The sequence below is a fragment of the Anser anser genome (genome assembly GCF_964211835.1).
Source record: "Anser anser genome assembly, chromosome: 1".
Taxonomy (NCBI): Eukaryota; Metazoa; Chordata; class Aves; order Anseriformes; family Anatidae; genus Anser; species Anser anser.
The window spans coordinates 37,536,369-37,562,093 of record NC_139720.1 but is presented as its reverse complement, the minus strand read 5'-3'; the positions used below and the strand labels follow the sequence as shown (position 1 = coordinate 37,562,093).

Genomic DNA, 25,725 nt, shown 5'->3' with positions numbered 1-25,725 from the left:
ATGTCAATTTGTTGCTTCCCAACATTATTTTTTTTCGGGGTGTGTGTGAGCTTACATCTTTAACAGTGTTTGTGTTTTTATGTACCATTTCCAAGATTTCTCTATGAGGAAGGGGTCAGGGAGAAAAAAACTGTATGGCATTATGTCTGTACCCAAATAGTTCCTCAAAAGAGTGAGAACTATTAGATCCACCAGTCTGCTCCCTGTTATTCGCTGGGACCAGCTGTTTAGCACAATACATACGTGCTTCCTCGGGACCAAGCAGAAAAGGCTTGAGAGACATAGACCAGTGGATTTCAAATATGTTTGCTGACAGCAAAAAAGCATGAAGGTTCAGGATCCCACGTTCCTTCATGTCTCTTCCTGTCTGTTTCATGCAAGTGTGACAGTTTTGTTTGTTGGTTTTTTTTGCTCTGTTCTTTGCTCTTATCCTAGTTTCTAGTTGCATTACAATACTTTTTTTCCAACAGCTGCTTGAATTTCCTTTCCTTACTGACCAGATGGAGACTACTTTTCTAGAAATTCCTAAATCCCCAACATGCTATCTCTCTTCTTACAGCCCAATTTTCTCTTGTCTTTTGCCAAGTAAGCCTTAGGTAATTTCCCAACATACTTCTCTTTCTCACACTACTGATTTCCCTCCATAAAATCCTTTTCCAGTTTCTGTGCCCACCCCTCTTTAGCACTTCTTCCTTTCCTTGTCTTTCAGCAAACCACTCCCAAGTTCCTTGTGCTGCAGCTTCTTTTCAGATTGATCACCTTCTCCCCTCAGTTCCTTTCCCATATTCCTCCCCTTCTTGCTCAAGAAGTCCAAGTCTCCCCTTCTCCTGACATTCCTCTTGACTCTCAGAACAGGCTCTATCAGGGAATGACGACTCATGGAGAACATGAATTTTCAGTATAAAGCCCACAGGATTTTCTGTGTGGGGACAAAGCAGTACTGTTTTTCCTAATGATGCTCTCAGACACAGCTGACCTGTTTCAGCTGAAATAACTAAGGGAAGAAAAAAATGAAGCCTGAGAGAGGTAATTGTTATAAGAAATAAAGAAATCACACCAACTATTTAGTCCATGCATGGCCAAGTTGTAGGTTTTAAATAATTAAAATCAAGGTGTTTTATTGAGAAGTGTCAAACAATGTTAAGAAGAGCTGTGATTCCCAAGGATGTTTGCCCTGTAGTGTTTTTTTTATTTTCTTTTCTCTGACTGGTCATGATTTGTTGTTACAATTTGATAGCCATGCTGCTACTAGATAATTACAGAAATTAAAGGGGAGTCATCGTGTTTTATAAGTATTTCATAAATCTTACAGATATTACTTTCTTCACAAACTTCTTGATCATCCCTAAAGAGAAATAAATAGAGTTTAGTAGAACTATATAAGTTACAAATTACTCTAACAGGTCCAATTAACATTTCTCTCCAGTGCTTTTGAAACCCTGGCCTCATTAAAAGCAGCTTAATAAACATTACCTTGTACAGGAGAAAAAGCTGTAAAGGTGAAATGAGATGTCCCTGTAACTGAAAACTAAAAATACAATTTCATTGTCATAAATTGCAAGGAAAGGGTATGTGGGGGGTATTCTCTTCCAATTTCCACTTCTTAAATGAAAAAAAAAAAATCTGCATTGTCTTGCTGTTTACTGAGAGTAATGGACAAATTTGTCTTCAAAGTCTTGTCAGGAAGGCGAAACCTATACTTGAATGCAGTTAGTCTAAATAGCGTACGATTCAAAAAAATAGTCTGAGATATCTAATATATTTCATGATGGGCATTCACTAAAATAAAGCCTTCATAATCCATTGTGCTATCTCCTCACAGAGCACATGGTCTGAATTTTTACATGCTAATTCAAGGGTTTGGATGCTCAAAAGGAAGGAGCCTCTGCCTATAAATAAATAAATAAATAAATATCTATATCCTATTCTGTTTCTTCTAATAAGTATTTAAAAACAAACAGTGGGAGGAGGAGATGGCTGTAATAAACTGTCCTGTCCACCATCCAGGCTCCAAGTGGAGGGAAGGAGTCAATAACCCTCCTATGTATGTATCTTACCGGTTTGTTGCAAGGAAAGCTTTTTACTCTACATTTGGTAAATGATGGGAAAAGGATTGGTCAAATCTTTCCACGTTGCATGAGGGCTACCCAGATGTGCCATGTAATGCAGAGGGAAAGAGAATAACCATCTCTGCTACAAGGTCACACCTCTGGTCAGCTGTAAGTCAAGAGGTCTTTCATTAAGTTGGCTTATCTGTCACTTAGTGTGCTGGTCAACAGCAAACTAATGAGGATAACGAAGTATCCCGATTTGCAGTGGTATGAAAAACAAAAATTGAGCAGGTAGCTGAAGTACTTAAAGTCAGAGAGCAGGTGTGAAAGTTTTACAAAGAGGATGATAATTAAACTTCCTGGAGATTAAAGGATCTTCTGCATGTGCTATGCAATTCAATGCAAGAGAAACATGGTAATCAGAAAAAATCCAATTAAAAAAAATTCAGCCTCGGATTTGGCTTAGTGGCATTGCAGTCATCCAAGAGACTAAGGAATAAGGGACAGATTTGATTTTCTTTATATCAGAGAGAACTTGGGCTGTAACCCCAGAAGCTGTGTCTAAAAGGGCCCATCTCTGAGGAAAGAGCAGCAGCAGCAAAGGCACCAGTCCTGCCTGTGTGCCAGGGAGAGGAAAGCACTCATTGTCTCCCAAGACTTTCCCTGAGGGAAGTGTTTGAAAAATCCAGAATCAAACTGCTGTATCCTTTTGATGTTTTTTCATTAGTATGACACACTCAGACTGTGCCTGATAGGTTAGGTCAAGGGGAGAAAACCCAAGAATAACTTCACTCATTTCCTGGAACACCTTTGCTGGGCATGAACTACAAGGTTAAATTTGGATGCAGTAGGGCAGATTTTCAGTCCTTTTTACTAAGGTTCATGGTTTATTTTTCATTTTACAGAACTGAAAAAGGGTGGATTTTTAACTATGAATATTTTTAGGTATTTTGCCTAAATATTAAATGTCTCAATCAATGGCCTTCTGGTGCAAAACTGGTATGAATGTGATCCAGAGCAGATCCTTTGAGATTGCACCATCTAGTATTCATCATGTGGGAGATGTGTACTGCTCACAAAAGATAGTACTAAGGCTTGGGAGCTGGAAATGTAGGTAGGGAAAAATCAATGTCTAAGCTGAACGAGTTATCTTGAAATCAACAAAGATACTCAGAGATAATTGGACCAGTGGCATTTCTTACAATGTGATTTTGTTACACAGAATTATACTTTTGAGGCTGTTACTCAGCTGTACGATGAGTAAAATGTTATACTCTGTGTATTTGCTATTCAAATCACATTCCCCTACAGTAATTCTAAAAACCCATAATAACCTGTCTTTGCATCTTTTTCTAAATACATGGTTACCATGCTTCGTCGTTTTAAAGAGATCATTTCACAGCCTATGAACTCAGTATTTATCAGAGTAGTTTGGGGAAACAGGGTTGATAAAAATTACTCCATGTGTTAGGCAGTCTTCAGCCAAAAATGTTATTGGATTTGATTTTTCTTTTTTTTTAATCAATTCATTGGTGACTAGTGGTGTTTGACCTTCTGTGAGTCTCATGCTTTTCATTTGTAGGGAAACTGGCCAGAATATTCTGACAGCTGTTATCAATTGGTCGTGTTGCTATTACAGTGTAGATGCTGGAGGACCCTTAACAAAATGACGTTTCTGTCATAATCGAATATGCATTCAAAATAAACCAAATGCAAGCAGGTTTCATTTAAATCTTACCTGCTTTCTTCTTGGGGGAAGAGGAGGGGATGGGAGTGGTTTTATGAAGAATGCTTATCTAGACCATTCACGGGTTTCATCTTTAGTTGCAATTCTGACATTAGCAGAAAAGTCATGGCTCACTGCAGCCAGAAAAAGCGCCGAGCCCTCCTGAGGAGGCGAGCGGTGAAGGATAAGACAGCTTCCCAAGGTTGCAGGTAAAGCTGTGGCAAGCAGAGGCTTTTTCCTTCTTCCTTTGTGCCTCCGGACATTTCTTCCCTGACTGAAAACTGCGGTTTGACATGTCAAACCCACACCACTGCAAAAGCGGTCTTCCTTGTAAACGAGTCAAGTCAGGTGGTGACCCAGACCCTCAGGTTACCTGGATGAAATTGGAAGTAGAGCAGGGCTTTGCCAATAGACAAAATTGGCTACAGGGTATCAGAGGCAATGAGGCTCTGGGGATAACAGAGACACAGCATGGGAGAACAGAAACAGCGATGATATTGAAGAAGAAAGGGCTTTCTAGGATGAGTTTTTCTCTTGCCTTACACAGAGGTGTATATAAGCCATATTGCCTCTGAATTACAGGGTTGTTTTCACTTTTTTCTGGCATATAGTCCAAAGGTTTTATACATGAAAAGGTAGTGTATCTACACCTTGAGGCAGAGCTTTGGGACTTGTTTCATGTGACTTAGAACATGTCTCCACACTTTCTTTAAAAACTCCTAGTTGGGTTTTTCTTTATCCTTCATTTTATATCCAAAAGCTATTGCTGATTCAGGTCATCCTGCCGGAGTTCTTAATTGAAATCTGAGGGCCTCAAGCAGCTTAAAAAAAAGAAAAAAAAAAAAAAGGAAGAAAGAAAAAGAACCTGGACTGCAAACATATTGAGCCTGTGGTTTCCACACTGTCATTAGTATGTGTCTGACACAACCTTCCCAATAACTGCAAAGAAAATCTGAAACAAACTATCCCTGGAATTCCTCCTGCCATTTTTTGGCTCAGGGAGCCCACCAACAACTTAATAACTAGCTGTTCCTGACCACAGTTAACATCTCCATTCAAAAAGATACGCTGAATTCGTGTATTTAATGCCCTTGAACTGGATTTTTAGCTAAATGTGTTGTTTTATCTTGATTGAATAGAGTCTGCTAGCTGATGTTCTCTGCTGAATTTAGTAGTTTTTGCATGCACACGAAGCTGGATCTAATCCCTAGCTACTGCAGTGCTGCAGAGTGCTGCCCTGAAGCATTCCAGATGAGAACAAGAACTACGGATCCTTAGGTGAGCCGTCTGTTGCCTTTCATGAAGTTAGCCAAGGCCTGGTCCAAGCCTGTTTGACTCAGTAGAAGGCCTCTCATTGACTTCAGCTGGGATTTAAAATAGGGCCCAAAGGAGAAAAATCTAGCTCTTGTCCTACATTTGAAGAGCTTTGCCATTAGGAAAATAAATAGTGGTGCTGAGTTTCTTTGTCCCCCTATCAGTTCTCCCAAAACAGAGACCCAGTCGATACCAACCAAAATGTCTCATGACAGCATAAGAGTCTTCTAATTTTAGCAGTGTTTGCACCACTAAATCAATGTGTTCTTTTTTCACTGCCAGAGTGAGAGTATCTGCTTTAGGGATTCTACAGCCAACTAACTCTGAAGGGTAGAAAAGACCTGTGTTATAAGGAGCTAATCCTGGTGCAGGTTATTTAATAACAGTGCTGCTTACACGGTTTAATTGCACCCAAGTACCACTCAGTCCTCTCCCTTCTGCTCATGAAAAGAGAGCATGCCAGGCCCACTTTCTCTTTCCCTCTTTAAGAAGATCTTTCTTTTCTGGTACTTCAGCATGAATGTGGGGATGGGGCATACATGCATGAAATTACTGGGTTTGTGTTTTTTTACTGGATTTGTAGTCCGCCCCAGTTTGTATCTAGATCGTGGTGAAACTCTCAGTCTTACAGCCTGCAAGAGAAACTCTTAGATTAACAACCACTGTGCATTTCATTTGGTTTGCTTTTTGGCTTTTGCACAACAGACCAGATTTCAAATGTTGATGGTTGGTGTCATAAAACACAGGGAGGCATTGGTGCTGCTGGTCTGTCTCATTCAGTGCATTCCATCATTCTTTAGTTGGATAGGGAATGTGAGAGAAGCATCATCTGCTATGTTTAAACTAGAAAACAGCTGCAAAAGAAAAGCAAAAGAGAAAAGATGTGTCCTTTCCACACTTCGTTATGAAAGCCCTGGCAGAAAGAACAGCTTGTTTGAGACTTCTGTAAACCACCTCCCAGTTAAACCCACTAATTTTAAGAACTGTTAAAACTTCAGCAGTTTATGCTGAGGTTTTTCTTGTGGCCCCATTCCAGCTTCCACCAGCTAACTGTCTATGTCTGAATTATTTAATTTTTTTTTAGCACTTTGAGGCAAAATTGTTCTGCCATTTCCAGGAACGAGTTTTAAAGAAAGCTGTTTTGCCTACGAATGAGAATGTTGGAGAATCTTTTCTTTGTGATGATGTGTCTTTTTGAAGCACTGGAACACAGACCTGTACTTCAAAGGTAGTGGTTGCAGGAAAGAGAGCTCTTTTCAGGAAAGTCTCTTCTGCTGCTTATCCCAGTGAAAATCCACCCAGATGCAGCTACATTTTGAAGTCTGAACAGGTACAGCTCAGTGTGCTCAGGGGAAGCAGCATTTTTGATAACTTTCCCAAGAGTTTCCATATATCAGGACATGGTTTTTCTTGTCTTTGCAAAGTTTCTTTCATTTCAGCTCTTCAAGGACTGGAAATGCGAGAGTTACAGATGCCCATATAGCCTTACCCAGAGTCCATGCAGCATATGTATTATGATACAGCTTTTAGTTGGAATATTGCATACAGATGTCTCACATTGGTCTCTCCAGACTAATAGATGCTTTTGACCTTCATTTATTTGATCCTCATTTGTTTATCTATGCAGAGGGGAAAATACCATGCTTTTGCTCTGAAGGGTGGTTTTGAGATAAGATCATTAATAAACTTGGGTTGTAGTGCAGCACTATACAATAGCTCCCCTGCCCCATGTGTTCAGGCAAGGATGAGAATATTCAGTAATTAAGGCATGAGTATGAAAGAAAAAGAGAAAAGTTTGGTGCTACTCATGAAATAGTCGCTGTCTACCTTCTCTGTGAGGCTCTTTAAGAGAGAAGAATATTTGAGTAAGTAATTAAAGAAGGAAGGTAAAAATAAGTTCATCCAGGCAATATTCATTTTGAGGTTCGTTAAGTTTGAAGTGCTTTGTGCCCACATGGTGACTGTAATTATTTTCCTTTTAATATCATTCTGTATGTAAGTAGACTGGTCTGTCCTTTTTTTTTTTATGTGCATGCGTTTTTATAATGATGTATATATGATGTTCCACTAATTTTAATCAGCTCCTAATTCATTTGTTGTTTGTTTGTTTGTTTTCATTTGTTTGTTTTTTACCACTTGTATAAGGACAGTCTTTGTGTTAGGGTCAGCTCAGCAGTGTTGAACAAAATAGCCTTCTGAGAACTGTGGCCTCTTAATTTTTCAAGGGCTTTACAGCTTAGGTAAATTGGGGTGGGAAAAGAGAAAGAGGAGAGGAGAGAGAAGAGAAGAGAGAAGAGAAGAGAAGAGAAGAGAAGAGAAGAGAAGAGAAGAGAAGAGAAGAGAAGAGAAGAGAAGAGAAGAGAAGAGAAGAGAAGAGAAGAGAAGAGAAGAGAAGAGAAGAGAAGAGAAGAGAAGAGAAGAGAAGAGAAGAGAAGAGAAGAGAAGAGAAGAGAAGAGAAGAGAAGAGAAGAGAAGAGAAGAGAAGAGAAGAGAAAACACTCCTGGAAAAGGCTTTCCATTTTTTCTTTTTCACATTATCTCCTTTACTCAAATTCAGTAACTACTGAATCTGTGCACCTCACAAGTACTGGAACTTCTTCAAAAAGAAAAAGACATCAGACAGGGGCATGAGAGGACCTGGAGTCCCGCCGAGCCTGGCAGCAGGAGCTGGTCTGGCAAACAGAAAGGAGGAGACACATAGGAGCCTTGCCAAGGGTGATCCTGGCAGCAAGCTGGGAGCTGAGACAGAGGAAAAAGTGCACTTCTCACTGCTGGGATGCTGGTGCTTATGGGGTGCAGGGGTTTCTAGGGGTTACTGCTTGATTGGAGCTTCGGGTAAACAAATATGGGAAATCAGTTTTTTGCTGGAAATGTATGCTGCGGTTAACAGGGGTTACTGAGACCGTCTTCTTTTACTTTAAATATATGCATGCTCCCAGTAGTCCTGTTTCTGTTTTACCCAGAACAGGCACTGGGAAGGGAAAAATTGGGAAACACGCAGACAATAGGTAAGCAATCCTGGATCATTTGTGCAATGTGGGATCAAAAAGCTTATGTTCAGAACTATGGCTTCCGTGTTGGGTTTGAGGGTGAATTATCGAAATTACTCTTTCTCTCTTTTTTGTTTATTTTGGTTTTGTTTTTTAATTTTTTGTTGAACTGCTCCTCAGGCAATACTAAAGCAGAAAGAGAGGGCAGTTAATAAACTTGTTTTCTCTCTCATTCTGCTTTAGTTTCATTTTATGAGTGGCTGGCATCAAATGGCAAAATATTCTATGCCCTTTCTAGCAACCCCAGAGAGCTGTAAAATTCTCACTCTGCTCCTTGGTGCATTAATATCAAGGTCAGATCTCAGCCCCAGCCTTCTGCATGGTAGCATTTCATACAGTGGTTGTGCCAATGCACCAATTATTTATAAGACAGCTGCGCTAAAGCACAGATTACTGAAAATAAACCACAGTTTTTTGGGGGAAAAAATGGTACAGATATACTTACTTGTAGCATCAGAAATTCATATTCTCTGTTATGGACATCAATACAGAGTCTCAGTTTAGGTGGTTTTAGTTGGTTGGTTGTTGTTTGTTTGTTTGTATTGGTTTCTCCTCATCTAAATAGACCTTGCAGAGAACTGTTTTAGGCACGTCTGAAACCTCCTGCCTATTGAACCAAACCAAGACTGTTGATTTCAATGATAGCAGAAGTACACCAAAAGTCAAAGACTGTGTTTAACATGTGTGTAGAGGTTGCTAATACGTACAAAGCAATCATGAACGTATGAGACAGTATGGCTCAGTACAGAAGACCTTGATCAAAGTCTTGTCATGCACCTCAAGCACGCCAGGCAGCCCAGCCATACGGGAGCAGAGCTGTGCTTGGATCTCTCACCTTGCTGAGAGTCACTGTCGAAATCCTGGCAGCTTGCTCATGTGGCTCTGCTGGTTGCAGGGCCTGAGCTCTACCAGCTGGGTGGGGAGATGGAGCCAGCACAGGGAGCTCGGTACCGCAGCATTGCACCGCGTGATGTTGGCATGTCCTCCGTTGCCTTTTCTGTTTCATGTGCATGTCAGCTCTTTTATCAAGATGTCCGGACTCTCCAGGGCATGCCTTTGCTCTGCAGCTTCTGGGATTATCCAGTACATCATTAGCATGGTAGCTCCCTGGGTGGATGGAAATTCTGTCATCTCCACACAAAGTTTGGGTGTTTGCAGCATTCATTGCCATCTGTCAAGTGCTGGCAGTGAGGGGTGTTGCACTCTGCAGACTTCTGAAGAGAATCCAGCCCCTCTCTAATTCTTACTGTTCACGTTAGAAGCAAACTTAGGATCATTATGGCAAATAGACATAATTTGTGGGTATTGCAGCACTTTATAGTAGTGTCCACTTACAAGCATACTTTCAAGGCTGGCAAACATAAAATGTGAAAACCCAGCTGTGTCTTGGTTTGGAGGCAGAGGTGCAAATTATGTTGTCCTCATTTGTTCTATCTGTTATGATGAGTTGGGGACAGAATCATACAAGAACAGGGGTGTTTTGAAGAAATCCAAGTTCTGGTGTATTTTAGTTTCCTGCCCTACTTACGAGAAAAAATAAGCATGGGAAGATCTTTTGTACATAGGTACATATGCATCTGTGTATCTGTATCTATGCCTTGTGCAATGGAGAAAACAGTGGTTTGTATTGCAGGATCTCAGCAGAGGAGCTTACATATTATTTGCTGTGTTTTGGAGGTCTGTCTTAGGAGATGGGTTTAAAATGTTACTGTTCCTGAGTTCCTGGAATGAAATGCAGGCAGAAGTACATGCTGCCATCAGGGGGTGGAGATTTGAGTTTTCAGTAGTTCATTCAGTTTTTTTCTAAGAAGTCTACTATGAAGTAAACTCAATTTTTCAGGTAGCAAAGGAAAGAAATTGCAGAGCCTGGACTTAATTGGAATGCATGCAGACTAGATCAGATCCAGAATCATCTATATAGGCTTCACCAGCCATGTCCCCTCTCTGTTTGAAGTTCAGCAATAGATAAATCAGGTTTTAACAGGGCATGTGAAAATAAAGATGTAGATAAATGGAGAGATTGGGATTTAATACTACTTTTGGGTATAGGAGAGACCTAGTAAAAACTGAAAGATGTCTGAGCATGAGACAGTGTTAGTAGGAAGAAAGAGTGCCCCAAGACTTGAGGAAAAGTCTTTTAAGCAAAAAGGGCTTAGGCAGGCCTTGGAGTCTGAACATGAGAGAAAATCTGAGAAGAAAAGTCCACAGGCAGATTTTGAGTACATCCCCACCCACACTGTTCTGAGCACTTTGAAGGCAAGGGCGGTTCTTAGCTGGTTAGCAGGCATTTCTGAGCTGAGAAGGATGATGGGGTTAAGGTTGCAAAGTATGAAATTAGGTAAAGGCAGCTCTTAAGCTTTTGATCTGAAGAACTCAAGTGCATTAGAGGCATATAAATGAACTGCAGGAATTAGACGAGAAGAGGAAAATGGAAAGATCGTGCCAGTCAGTTGACGAGAATATGAAATTGCTTGTGCATAGGGGAGGAGATAGACGATGCATTCATTTAGAGAATAATGCCTCTATTTTCCATTCTGAGGCTGAGAGATCCCTCTGATTTCATTGTCACTCATTCTGCTGGCATCCCCTTGAAACTATTCCTATTTCTTATTTTAAAAATCTGATTATTCTAAAAGTGAGAGGATGTAAAATGTCATTGGTGGTGATTTTTTTCTTAATAGCAATTTCATCTTTTTCACTGGACTTCGAGCTTTCTTCCAGTTAGTAGCCCAGCAGCTCCAGTGCCGTACTGTTATTGGCAACACTGATTTTTTTATTTTTTTATTTTTTATGTATCGTTCTTGCCCCTCTAATTCCAACTGAGATGGGTAAAATTAGAACAACTGTTGCTCACTCTACGGCGTGCCTGAAACACATAGATACTCCATAGCCAAGGGAACACTAGGAGCGCACATATTTTATACAAAGTTGTAAGTCGGGCCTTGGAGACTGTCACTGACCCTTTGAACAAGAACATTATTTAATTTTTAAACAGTTGTTTTATTATTAAAGAAACTACCACCCTCACTTCCCGAATATTGCTTGCAATGTATAATGATGGCTTGCTCTGTTCCAAAACGTATTTTAGAGTAAAGTCTCACACGTCATTAAGCTTATTAATATTTTCTGTATTCCAGTTCTCAAGGGAGAATTAGAAACACTGTCAATGACTCTGAGCTTTTCAGCCATCATTATCAGAGCTTGCTAGCTGGCATTGATTCCAGTTTTCCCATAAGATCTGAGATGAAAAAAGGTTACTCTGCTAAATGAAGCATGAACAAAGCCAGGGTGCAAACATTATGCAGTATAAGTGGAACAGAATGCCAAGGCCAGTACTGCACTTCAATACGGTATGTGGGGTTTACTTATGACCTTTATAGTCACAAAAGTATGAGGAATCAAATAATATTGCTCTGAATGAGTGATAATGGGCCTACCTAGCTGTAGGGCATCTTGAATGTTGCTCCTGTGCCCTTTAGACACTGCAGAGGTTTTATTCCTGCCTCTTCCCCTGCTGCTGCTTTCCTTCTTGAAACCATTGACCCATGATCCCAATCTCAATTTCTTAATTAGATCATTTAAAGAAATATGTAATTAATGTTCCCTTTTTTGCAAAATGGGGATTAGGGATTTGTTGAGATCAAATTATCTCCGAAGTACAAGGAAAGAGTATTACATAAATAAGCAGCCTCCCACCCCCAAAATATTAGTATTTGAATAGCCATCAGTCAGCTGTGTGTGCGTTAGGGAGACTTAGGTAATTATCTAGTTGGTGTTAAATGCGAGCGAATGAAAATGCCCCCAGAAAGGAAAGTAAAAATGCTTGCAAGACAATCTGAGGCATATTTTAGGAAGTGGCTGGTGTTGTGTGGCTTGGTGCATCCGAAAGTGGTTTGTTTTTTTTTCCATCTATTTGCGTTTATGAACTGGTGGACAGCAAATGTGGGGAAGAAAAAGATATCAGTGGAGAGAAGCATGGAGGGAGGACTGATGTGGAGGAAGCCTTCCCACTCCCAGCAAGTCTTTCTCTTGCAGAGTAAAAAGAACTAGCCATTTCTGGGTTTGATTCCTGTTTCCCTTGAGACCATGGAAAAGGCGGACAGATGGAAGAGGTTGATCGCCTCTCACTGGGTCAGACTCAGAAGAACAAGAAAAGGGAAGTAATGGGGTCATGGTATGACAGATGATTATGAGTGTCACTATCACAGGTAGGATATGGTGCCACTGGACTGTGAGTTTGGACAACGTTAAGGGTATCAGTCATAGAGAGAGTGTTTCAATGGACACAAAGAATGCTCTTTTTGAGCTGATGTTCATTAAAAAAAAAAATGTCTTTAAGAATACAATAAGCAAACCACATGGAAGATGACAAGATTCATTAAGTGTTTAAGATGCTGTTTGACAGTAATGAATAGTTTGTCAGTTAAGTGAAGAAAAGTGGATGTGAATGCATGCAGAATCCCTGAGCGCTTTTACAGTGCTCCATTGTTAACTGAGCAGTGCTGTAAGGGGCTTTGCAAAATAGACTAACTGGGGAGCATAACTGCTAAAGCCGCAGCTCTTAGAAACAAAATTCATCCAGTCTGTTAGAAATTCTGCCTGACCTTTGGGCTGGTTACCCAGGCTTAAATCTCTACAACTGGACGTGGATTTTAAGTGCCCTGTAAAAAATGTATCGACTCTTGATTTTCACATTTCAGCACTGTAGTTTTCCAAAGGAATGGCAAATACTCCAAACTCCTGATCGTAAACCTATGGGATGTCTGACACCTGAAATCCTGAGCCTTATCTAGAAAAAAATTCCCACTTGCTCTCTGTGGGTTGCAAAACTTTTGTATGAAGGGAACAAAGGTGAAGGTATGAAGGTGAGGAGCAGGAGAGAGCACATTTTTGATCAAGAAAAATTATTTCTGTGAAATACTGGCTTCTCTTGTGACATGACTGAGACATGTTTAGATCTGTTAATGCATTACTACAGAAAATTAAAACCTTGCAATGGGAGAACTGTAATGTTTGAGGAACTCTGTATTTATTTACCGATCTGAACCAGTGCAGACTTGCTACATACACATATACTACATACACATATATACATCCCATATATTTTACTGCTTTCAGTCAGAGAATCACAACAACAGAGAAGGCTACATGGACCTGCTCTATACGTTTTTAAGGTGAAAAAATTGTTAGCCTGTGAACATGTAATAGGGAAGAAGCTCAGCAAGAGGAAAATCAGTGTGAGATAGTAAGTCATCCACTTTATTCTCACTCATGTTATTGGTAGAAGATACAGCAGCATAAAGGCAAGAACAACAGCAGTCTTGTGGAGAGACTGGTTCAGCTACCTCTTTAGAGTCAAAGTCTGTTTTGACATACTTCCTCCTTGTCTGTCTCTTTAAAACCACTCAAAAAAAATATTTATTTTGGCATAACTTCTGAAAAAAATAAGAAAGCACCAGAAACGTTTCAGTTAGAGAAGTGTGAAGCACAGACAGTAGCAACAGGGCTCAGTGTTCCTACAAGAACATGCTCACTGCATATCAGCACTTCCCAGCTTGAAGTACAAGAGGCCTTAGGGGAAAAAAATGGCATCGTAGACTAACAGAGTTTGGTTTCCTGTGGATTTAGTGTCCTTGTTGATTGCAAGCTATGATTGAAGCTTTTCCTATTTTATGGCATTTATAAGCACTGTTTCCCATGTAGATTCTCTGTTGCCCAATACAAGCAGCTCACTTTTTGGCCCGTCCCACTGTTGGAGTCCTAAAGAGGTTTTCTGTCCTCAGGCATCCACCAGCTGTTGAGCTGGACTCAGCAGTTAAGCCATGAGGATAGGGAAGAATTAGTAGCTATACACATTTATGAGTATGTGAACAACCACATGTATAGTGATCATGAAGGCTTCATGTCCATTGGATATCAGACTCAAAAATGTTTTTTTCAACTTCCAAAATTGTTTGTCATTATCGTTTGAGGTTGTGACAGTGCTTATTTTATCCAAAACTTTTTATATATCATGTAGTATATTTATACACCATAAAAATATATTTGGAATTAAAAATAATGAGAAAAATCCCTTGTTGCTGGTGGTTAAAGCTGTCAAATGAAAAAGGTGTCCTGCTAGCTAACTGAAGAAATGTATTAGCATGCGGAAAGCAATGCTTCTTCCTCTGAGAGATTTTAATCAAGCCTTGTGTACTGATTGAGATGCAGTGCTCAAAAGTGAGAAAAATTATTAACAGAATCAAAAATCTAGAGCGTTTTTCATGGAAGCATTCATCAGTATATCTTATGTAATTACGTAGCCAATAAATCAACATAGTTTGTAAGTGCTTCAGTCACGGTGTAAATATCTTAATGACTGAAACATCTTCACACATGAATAATTTATACCTGTATGATTCATTTTTCATACCCATGCTTTACTTCAACATGATAAACTAATCCTTCTCTGTCAGGGAATGTGTGCTTGATTATTGCCCTCTGATTTCTCTTCCTTGTGTTTATTATCCACAGTTAGACACACTCCACTTCTTCTCTTCTGGTTCCTCTAATGTTGTTATCTTATTTATTTGTCCTGTCGGCCTTGGTTTGCCTTCCCAGTGCTTTTTAACAGGCACCTGGGAAATAACGCTGGGGCATAAGCTGATTATGCATTTCTCATGTAACTCTGGAGCGGCATCTTGAAAGATTTACTCATTCTTGACAGATTATATTTGAATATATAGTTTCCACTCCTCTTCTCAAGGCGATTGCTACAGAACAAACTTGTGACAGGCCTATAACAAGCTGAGCTTTATCATTTTCTGTATCCACCCGAGTTCAAACCTTTGTCACAGTACTCATGACAACTGCCGTTCAAGTCTTCTTCCCATATGTTTGTAAATATGAGCTTGTTTGTAGTTCCAGAAAACACTGCAATATTCAAGAAGACAAATGTTCCTCAGCACAGAAATAGGAATTGGGAATTCTTGAATTCTGCTCTGCCACACATGCTTTTTGGCTGCATGCAAGTCACTGTATGCATCCTGCCTAGCTTAGACACTTGCCCAAGGCAAGTCTAAGACATGTTCTCCATTGCCGTGACTGCCTCTTTTAGTCACTAGAGAAAGACAGGTAGCTGCTAAGGGCAGTTCACCCAGCTTTGTATCCATTTCGTACCTGAAGCAGCAGGCACGAGTGCTTCTGGTGGACTCTCTTCTGGGATCGCAATGTAGGGTTTGATTCAGATGTGCAGAGCAGCTTATTTTGGTGGTGCCTGTGGAAGTTCAGCCTTTAAAAATTCAGTCCTAGCTAGGCTCAAAAATAAATCACTCAGAATTAATGGGCACTTTCAAAAATACTAAATCTCCTCTTCTAACCCTCAAGTTTCTAGCTGGAAAAAAGGCAACATGTATGTAAAAAAATTATTTCAATTTTTGGGGGAAAAGGGTGTTCTATAATTATTAACTGATGCTTTAGTGGTATTGTATGTTATTCCATCCAGGCATGTTTTTAATTTCTATATTCAGTTTACCTACATTACTGTCTAGCTGGGAAGTGCACCTCACCTGAGAGTTAGTTAACAAAGTTCTCATTATACAGCAACACACTGCTTCACAGTCTTTCTCTTCTGTGACAGAATTACATTGTTGGACTAATTTTCTGGGTTTGAGACTGAATGGAATACCTTGATATCTATCTTCTCCTTACTTCAGCTGCGTTTCTCTTACAGCTTCTGAGAAATGTTGCAGCTGAACATTTTCCTTGTATTTTATAGCGGGCTCCAGTACTCTGTGAATACAAATCTCTCCTGTTCTCTAGCAGGGCATTTGGTAACTTTATGTCTCTACTTACACATTTTCCCTTGTTCTGATTGTAAGCACCTCTGAAGGCTTCTGCTTTCTTTCTTCAATGTTTGGTCAACTACTGTCTGTAACCCATTGTAAGGCAGTACTTTATCCCATGATAGGATACCACAAGAATCTACTGCACAACCTCACATGCATTTTGCTTTAACGCCTACTATTTCTAGCTGTCGTGCCTCCTGAGGGATTTCTGATAGACCTTTCCTTCACCTTCTTCATTGAATTATTATAACACCTGTCCATCTTCCCCTTCTTTTCTGAAAATGAATTGATCATCCTTATGTAACCTCTTTACCTCAGTTCATTTTTTCAGATCATCTACTTTTTTATTAGTTTTGCTTCTTCATGATGCCCATTTTAAATTCCATGTGATTTTTAGCTTCAGTTGTTTAAGAGAGTGATTCTCAAACACAACCTGGTCCTCCATCCTCATCCATCTCTGATTCTGGTACGCTAAGCTTCCAGACATCCCAGATTCACAAACTTCTTGCTTTCATCGGTTTCAACATTACATGTTGTTACTTGATAATATTCCAGAATGTCTTTATGTGGCATGTTGTCTGGGTAGAGAAACAGAATAGCAACAGAGATTTTACATGGGAATGAGGTAAATAATCCAGTTGGTATTGTACTGATTTTTTGTTGTCTAATTTTGACAGAGTCAGTAGCGACGGCGTCTGGGCCACTACTTGTTGAAGTTGCCAAAACTCCTGGTGCTGCTCTTGGGGTTGCACTGTCTACTTCGATGTGCTGCAACAAACAGGTCATTGTCATAGACAAAATCAAATCTGCGAGTATTGCGGACAGGTGAGTGCAACAAAGAGCTGACACTGCAGTTCCAAACATCCATTTTATTTCTGTTTTTGTTTTGTTTGTTTATTTGTTTTTTAAATAAACCCCTCTTTTTTTTTAGATGAACTTGACCGAACCAGATGCTGTCAAGGTTGCTAGGTCATAAAATTAGCACTTTGTCAGATCATTGTTCCATACTGCGGAGTTTAAGAATTCCAGGGCACCATTTACTTTAGCTTGTTCACATAGTTTTCAATGACATAAGCCAGCCCCAATGTAATACGTGCCTGTCTGTTTGCACTATGCAACACAGAAGTTCAGAGGCCTATTCTGACTGTTAAATGTAATGCTGCAGCAGAGATTAGTATTTAAAAAAAATAAATACCCCACTGGAATTCTTAAAGTAAGTCCACAATATGGAACAGCTGTCAAGGGAAGTTAATTCTGAGGCTTTGCAACCTTGAAGTGTTCTTTTAGAATATATTGTTCATTCCTGTGTTACAGTCAAATGGAACTTCTTATGTCTGGATTTTCCTATTAAAATTTTAGAGTACAACTGAGGTATTAGGAAGACTGACTTCTGTATTTTGAAGTTATTTTGCAGTATTTTTTTTTTTTACTTCATTTAAACTTCATTCTACTATATTAAGGTCAGATTGTATGTAAAATTGAGGGAAAGAAAAAGATAGGTATTTTTCCCCAGTGTTCTAAAACTCTGTACCAGAGCTGTGGGATCTTTTTTGGGGTGTATGTGTGCGTGTGTGTGTGTGTGTTTATACATGAACAGTATGTTTCTATATACATACCTATATCTAAAAACTCCCTAAATATTACGTTTCAGCAGCAAATTCCTCCTGCATGTCCCCAGTCACCCTACCTTGTAACTCCTCTTTGACAATGGTGCTTTAGGTAGCACCCACTTGTAGCAGTGAGTCTACAGCTCCTCTGTGGGCTTTTCCCTACAGTAGAAACTTTGAGAGTGACGGCCATTGATCCAGGGGTGTTCTCCAGTTCAATGGTGCAGGATGCTTTAATTTTCTCCCTCTGTTTTTTTCCCATTTCACAGGGGGTAACCAATTAAAGGAGCTGTCCACTTGACTGGTACGTCGGGATGCTGACTGCTGTGTTTGCATTTCTCAACTCATCCAGTAGCCAGTCTCTTGAGTGCAGCGAGATTTAGCAGATAGCCCCCTCCCCACCCCACTTCTCAAGTCACCATGCTAGCCCTGGTTTCATTATTTGTTTGACTACTGCATAATTTCATCATCATTTACAGCTTTTGTACTAATTAATGTTTGAACTATAACTCAAAAAATGATGAACTGGGTGCTTGTGTGAGGGATATGTGACCAAGTTATTTGAGTCTCCTTAAGCTCTTCTCATTTTATTCTGCTGCCATTCACGCATATTTTAGTAGTCAGCTACCCCATTCCAGTTCTGTGAGTTATGTCTCGGCATATACTGTATTAACTGAATTGTTTTTAAGGTTCGTACTAATAGATATAAAGTCTGACCAGTGACAATGCCTACAAAACACAAATCTCTCTCGAAAAAGAAAGAACACGCTCATAGTTGTCATGGCCAGTTTGAAGGCAGTAAAACTCATTTTCTCAGCAGAGAACATACCTGATCATACGGAGTTTTTCCCCTTTTGTGTAGATGTGGCGCATTACATGTAGGAGACCATATTCTGTCCATTGATGGCACCAGCATGGAGTACTGTACGCTGGCAGAAGCAACGCAGTTTCTTGCTAACGCAGCAGATAATGTCAAGCTTGAGATCCTCCCTCACCACCAGACACGGCTAGCACTGAAAGGCCCAGAGCACGGTAAGAGGATCTGTGGCACTACATTCCACTTTATTTTCCTGTCTTTGACTTTTCCTGCTCTTGCTGAATGGCCAAGAAAGCTATGATGGCAGTTATGCCTGTAAATGTTGTTTCAGCTCCCCAGGTTATGCTTCCGCAGATTCTGAGCAGCTCTGTGTTTTCTCAGCCTTAATGCACCCTCTGAGATTCCTACGGATAGAGAGGGAAATATTTTACTGAGAAATGGTTCTGCACACTTGCAAATGTACACAAAGACACCTGTTGACTCTATTGCTGCAATCACTGAGGGGGGGGGCAACTACGTGATTCAGTAGATGATTCTCTGAGTTGATTCTTCAAATTAGAGCAGGGAGGAAGGGCCACTGATAACTTCTTTTCAGCATACTAACTTCATAATCTATTATGACAACTTCAGTAATAGACTTGTTCTCCCTCAAAACGCTTCAGAAATAATTATTTTCTCTTGCTTATGGCATTATTACTTATTGCCATAATCTTTTAAAAATACTTTTGAGATTGCTTCATGGGTGCATTGGTAGTGCTTATGTAAAAGGATTTGGGAACAGTTACCTAGATGCCAGCCCATTTTCACTGTGTTATTTATTTCATATCAATGTGCTTGAAGAGAATGGTTTTCCATTTTCGAGTCAAATATATATAAAATGTAATCATGTTTGAAGATGGAAACTGCCTGTCTTATCTTCTAACTACTCCTGAAAAAGTGGCTAATTCACAGTATTGATAAATTCAATCTAAAATACCATGTTAATGGATGTCAAAGAAGTAACAAGGGTTATCAAATACACAGAAAACAGGTACCTGTGTTGCAGCATGAACCAACGGTAGCAGTTTCTGAGCCTGTGATATTCTGCCTCTGCCTCCTGTAGACCAAGACAAGATTTCTGAAGCCTAGAAATTTCAGTGATGATAAATGTTCTTGGACATCTGTCTACTATCCAGACTGTTCCTGGAAAAGTAATGCTCTAGTCAGTTTGTCACAGTGGTGATTATTGAGCTAATGCTGAGGAGACACTAGTTTGTCCTAGATCAAGGGTGTAAAAAAAGTAGCCCCTGTGATACCATTTTATTACATTATTCAGCTGCACATCTTTCCCTTTTTGCTTAAGCTATTTAGAGGGGTAAGGGAACAGGAAGTGGGACTGCAGAAACAGAGTTAAATGTAGAGCAAATTTTGAAATATAATTCCATCTGTTTCAATTGTAACAGTATGCTACAAGCAGATCCTTCATTTTTATAACAAATATATCATACATTTATTTTTTGGCTATTTAAATAACCTTTGAAGAGTGTTTCTTTGGGGAAGATGAGCACCAGTACCAAATATTTGTTCAGAGGATTGTATTTCCTGAAGCACTTTGCTGATTAAACAAAATTTAAAACAAACTGATGCTGTTAATGTGCTAGTCACCTTCAACTAGTGTAGGTGTTTTGATAAAGCAATACTCTTGCCATGCCAAGCTTGGGAACTGGCTGTTAAAAAAATCATATCAAGGGGATCTGCAAAAAACTACATAAGCGCATCTTTTGGGGAGAAATCTCCCTAAGGTAATAAAGTTGCTTTCTTAAGTAAGCCAGAATAACGAGAATGTTTACAGCCCTTCCCAGCCCCTCACTAGGTGGTGCAGCTCCAATATCACAACCAATTCAAGATGTAACATGCTTTATGGAAGCAAGTATCCTTTTGGAAACAACCTTCCATCAGGTGTGGTATGGCCTAGATGCTGCAGAATTTGAAAAGCTCCCTTTATGTGTCTGGGATAAGCTGAGTCATTAAGGCCGTATCTGTTGAGCTCAGATATTGGTCTTCTGGGAACGTGTTAGGAATTTAAAATGGGCAGGAAAGTCAGTATATAAAATAAATTGAAATTTCAGCCCTAAAATAAAATGGAGAACACTATAAAAGATCAGATTTTTTTTTCATTTTTTTTCTTTTCCTTTTTTTCCTTTTCACTGTGCTGCTAATATTCATTTCTCTTGCTGCCCCATTAGTTTTATGTTGGCTGTACACAACCCTGGGTTGGAATAGCTCAAATTACCAGTAAATTACTACTGTTACACGCGATAGGATTTCCTTTTACAGAACTTTTGTTGAGCTGGGATTATCTTTCAACAAGCTGAGCAAACTGAATTTGTGTACCTTCCTACTTTCTAGGACATTTTTATCCCTACTGTCTGTATGAAAATAAAACATGAAAAAAAAATCAAAAATTACCAGACGATTTCCTGCTGGAAGCAGTCTTTTTAATCAAACAAGGCTTATAGCAACTTGAAAATGATGAAAATCCACCTGGCCACATTGTTCTCACCAGATTTTAATTTTTACACTATAGTTGAAGTCCAGATATCTTGCCATCTGTGTGCATTAATCAAAGAGACAATTTCATTTGAGAAGATATGGTAAGCCTGTTAGATACATAGTGCCATAGCAGGCTACTGCTACTGTTTCTGGGATTTTTCTTGTTTGACATAGATTTTCTGAAGTCTTTGAGGTGGCCAGTGGTGGTGTTGGGTCTCAAGTGCTGCTGCCTGGTGCTGGCATCGTGTGCCTCTCTTCCTGGGAGCCACCCTCACCTCATTTGTTATCTGTTGAGGAAAATAAATATATAAAAAATTATATATTTTGATTCAAGTACATAATCAGAGCAGCTCCTGGATGGCAAGGGCAGGGGGTGCCCTCAGGGAGGGACACAGGCCCAGGGCACCCCAAGATGGGGTTGGGCCTGGTTGTGCCAACGGCCCCGGAGCCCCAACCACTCCATGAGACCACAAGGATGGGGTGGGCCCCTGTACGCTCCCTTCCCTCATGTACTCTTCATTGTCGTGTCACCCATGGGTTTTAGTCAGTGAAGGGTTAATACATTCTGACAACAGATCATTGATCCTGTAATATGAAGTGAAACAAAACTATGGCTTTTTTTCTGGCACTTCATGATGCTTTCTGCAGTGGCTTCCATTTTCCCCTTACCCCATCTCATGTAGTAAGATGTGAACACAAATTGGGCCCCACCTAAACTGACAGTCTTTATGCTACTGTTGAAGTTTGTCATGGCTTCAGTATTTGTATGCAGCCCTTATAGGTGATACAGCTCATGGGCCAAAAACAGTAACTTTTGTTTCACAGTATGGGTGTACCCTGCAATTTTTTGAAGACAAAAAATCAGTGAACAGTTTAGAATTTGCAGTGTTCCTTTACAGTTCAGCAAAGACACAGCTGTGCTGAGTTTAATGATGACCAGACTGTTTAATGAAGGGCGGCTTCTGTCATTTTCCTTTAATATTTGACACATCAGCTGAAATGCTTCCCATTCTCTTGGCAAATACTGGCCTTCACCTTTGGCCTATGCTGGACTCTCCATACTTAGAATCAGCAGTCAAATCTGGTCCCAAATTTTATTCAGAAGAGGCTATTTTAAAGTTTCAAAGACTGAGAACTTAAAAATTGCACATCCAAATAATAAGAGCCCTAGATTTTTGCTTTCTTTATTAATCAGGCTTCAGGATAGAATTTTTGTGCTGTGGCCCAGGAGGTCGTTTGTGGCACAGAATAGCAAAATGCCAACAATATATGCTGCCAAAATTAAAATGTCAATGCAGTAAATTGAAATGACCAGCATGTAAACATCGCCATTGTAGGCACCGTGATGTATAGTATATGATTTTATTTCTTAATGTCGATGTATGCAAGCAGAAACTTTAACTAATCTTCAGTTAATGGTCATATATGACACCTTCTTAGTATTTTCTTAAAAAAGTTTGCAGTCTTAGCTCTTAAGGCCAAAAAGAAATTACAAATTGATTCAGTGCTAATCTTTTAAAAAATAAATGCAAGAAAATAAATAAACAATCAGAAGCATTTATTCTGATAAGAAATATCATTTTTGTTCCCAAGTTAGCATCCCATTGTAAGAAGAGAAGACCAGATTATTTATTATTTCATTTATTTTATTTTCTGTTTGTTTTAATTTGAGGGCTTTCTGTTTGTTTGTTTATGCAATTCAGTTACCTTTCCCTCTTCTCTGGTCCTTTTGTTTTCTGATTTTCTGTCATCCCTTCATGTGGGCAGTGAAGGTTCAAAGAAGCAACAGGCAACTTACCTGGGATTCGTGTGCCAACAGCCACAGCAACCTCCTCACCTACCACCATTATAACACGTACCACCCTGACCATTGCAGGATGCCAGCCTTGAAATTCCAGAAAACGTCTCCTCAAAAAAGCCTTCGTAATGTTCCATGCTTTTTCCTGCTGACATATTCTCTCCTCCTTCTTCCTCTTCTTCCCTTCCCTCTTCTTTCACACATAGTTTTCTCATTTCAGGCACTAAAACCTTTTCAGTTTTATGGATGCTACACTTTTTCATAGCCATGCCAAGGTTATTTCTGACATTTTATGCCTTTTCCTTCCTGTAAGAAGGCAGCCTTTGTAGACAGGAAAAGGCTTGAAAACTCTGGATGAACCTGTTTTTTTTGCCATATGAGTAGGCCATTAGATTTGTGTAGTATATATAAAATACAATTTTTGAATGCAGAGCATAGCCTACAAATCTTTTGTCAGAAATTACCTACTACAAAAAGGCATTTCTAAAATCAGTGTAAACAGATATATTGGTCTGTATTGATTCATGAATATGTGTTAAAAACATTTAATTTAACATACTTCTCCTAAAGTGAGATGTGTATTATGAATGTAATTTTTGTTTCTACAAGATCTTTGTTAGCTCCCAGCAGGTATTTTCATGACATGCTGGCTGTACTTCTATCCAGGGTCACCTATGCGGTTTAATGTTTTTGTTATCAGAAATGCACAAACCATTCCTGTGCATCATACACATTGTTTGATTCATTGATGAGTTATAGGCATGTGCTGCACTGAGTGCTGTTTGCCAAGTGTTTGATTTCTTACAGCAGCTTTGGTGTCTTCATCCTTCTCTCCTACCTCCATGAGTGCATACAGCCTGAGTTCCCTGAACATGGGGACCTTACCTCGCAGCCTCTACTCCACCAGCCCGCGTGGGACAATGATGAGGCGGAGGATGAAAAAGAAGGACTTCAAAAGCTCCTGTAGGTGGTAACAGCAATTGCTCAAAACATGCAATGAATGGGTGGAGGAGGGGGAAGATACAGGAAAAAAAAAAAAAAGGTACAAAGTACCTTATACTAGGTAGAAGAGAAAACAATTGGCATTTCTTTTAGATGTGGGGAAACAGCAGCATAAGAATATTTATCCAGTGCTAAGAGGAAATAAGCAGAGGCCATATGGCTGAACTCTCTCATCTAAAATATATAAAGCAGTATTTTCTTCAGACAATCCTGCATTGGTTTGTCCTACCATTATAGAAGTGATTTTCAAATTCCTTTCAGAATCTTCCCATTGTCATTGGGGAATAAAATTCATAGTTGAATAGTCAAACACAGATTGCTGGTAAGCTCAACTATCCCATTACAGAAAGAGAAGAGCTTGCCATTATACTTTATAGGTAGTTTTGATGTTAACACCTACACCACAGCCTGTACAATCGTTTTTGTGAGAAAGAGTGACAAATAGCAATGAACTCTAAATAGCCTTGTTTCTGGCCACTCTCTGGGATTCAAAGCATGAATTTCCCATGAGCCAGTAATATCCCAAGCCAGGCTGGATATATTTCAGTCTGTTCCACTTGGTATCTTGCAAAGTATTCACTGGGCCGATAAAATTACGGCTGCATCAGTGCACAGTTTCCTAGACTCCATGTAAGGGCCATCTCTCCTTCTGGCTTGTCTGCCAACCTGTGATCCTCAGGGTCATCATCAGCTCAGTTCTTTCAGAGCACAGAAGTGCAAAATGCAAAAATCTGCTACAGCTAATAATGCTCACATGTCCAGTCTGGAAAAATGAGCTGCTGCCCTATATTCAAGATTTCCCATGGTCATAGCAAAATCTGGGCAAAACAGCAGCCTCCAACCAAGCCCAATCACTATGGAGTTGAGAGGAAACATTTGAGAGAGGAACTGAGGTCTTGCTTTCTTGCAGAGTTTTTTTGTTGCTTGCTTGTTCTTATTTCTTTTATAAAGCAAATATTTTTACATAACTTTGCCTAACATTTTTTTAATTTTTAATCTGATCAGCCATTTATCACTACTCATGAAACATTAGCTTCTAATGCATTCTTTGGGGTCATGGGGAGATAGTGTGCCCATCCGTGCTATGGTATCAGTAGGGATCCAGCTCTTATGTGTCCTCACATGCACATGAGAAAAAGTAGTAATTTTACACTAATACTAATTGTTTTGAATAGTAATATAATGCTGGATGCAAATTACAGTTCTTAACCTCTGCTGTATTGGAGCAGTTCCATACAACAAAGAACTGATAACCCTGAAAGCAATTTTACTACCATTGTGGATCTTGGAGACTGCTGTTACTTATGTTGTTGGATTTTTCAGATAATTTTCACTCAAGGAAGCCTTGCCTTGCAATGTGTTTTCCTGCGAAGTCTCAAAGCAAGGCCAGGGACATTAGATTTCAGTGGGACAGTCACAAAAGCACTGCAGCCCACCTCAAAGATTCCTGAAGTCAGAAGGCCCTGGGGATGAGAGTCTGCTATGATTAAACAAATTTATGGCTAGGAGATACTAGGAGGAGGCTTTGTTCTGGGGTAGTTTATTCTGCATTTGCCTTATTGTGAGGTCTGGATATACAGCATTAAAAAATGTGTGGGACTGGCCTCGTCACTGGGGGTGGGGTGGGGTGGGCAGAGTCTGTCTTCGCTATGAGCAGTGGCTCCATCAGCAACCCTGAATCAGAGCTAGCTTTAGGGGAACTAACAGGCCACCCAGGCTTGCTTGCCCTTTCTGTGAGCTTGCTTTTCAGCACACGCAGAGTTCCTTCCTGCTATTGCTAGACTTCTACCTGTACTTGTGACTGCAATAACAGCCAATTTAAGAGAACCACACTGGACTGAATGTGCTACAAGTGACCATGATAGAGAAAGACTGGTCCTGTACCCTTCCACCACCCATCAACAAGACTTGGAAAACTTTGCCCTCTCCCTCTGTGGGAGACTCATGAGAACCAGGTAGCACTGACTGCTGTCCTTTTCATAGAAAAGGAATAGCAAGTTCT

At 39.8% G+C, this 25,725-nt stretch overlaps 1 protein-coding gene across 25 annotated transcripts in view; it reads left to right on the top strand.

Annotated features, from left to right (window-relative positions):
* The window catches only part of GRIP1 (glutamate receptor interacting protein 1), a 325,281-nt gene that overhangs the window by 258,665 nt on the left and 40,891 nt on the right, over nt 1-25,725 (top strand). For 8 of the 25 annotated variants that reach the window (XM_083819279.1, XM_083819266.1, XM_083819275.1 and 5 more), the window contains 4 exons: nt 16,645-16,792; nt 18,437-18,606; nt 22,691-22,846; nt 23,532-23,684. In XM_083819279.1, the coding sequence (XP_083675405.1) occupies nt 16,645-16,792; nt 18,437-18,606; nt 22,691-22,846; nt 23,532-23,684 (627 nt within the window). Of the gene's footprint in view, nt 1-16,644; nt 16,793-18,436; nt 18,607-22,690; nt 22,847-23,528; nt 23,685-25,725 lie in introns of all 25 variants that reach the window. The other 17 variants (XM_083819268.1, XM_083819283.1, XM_083819273.1 and 14 more) reach the window with 4 other exon arrangements.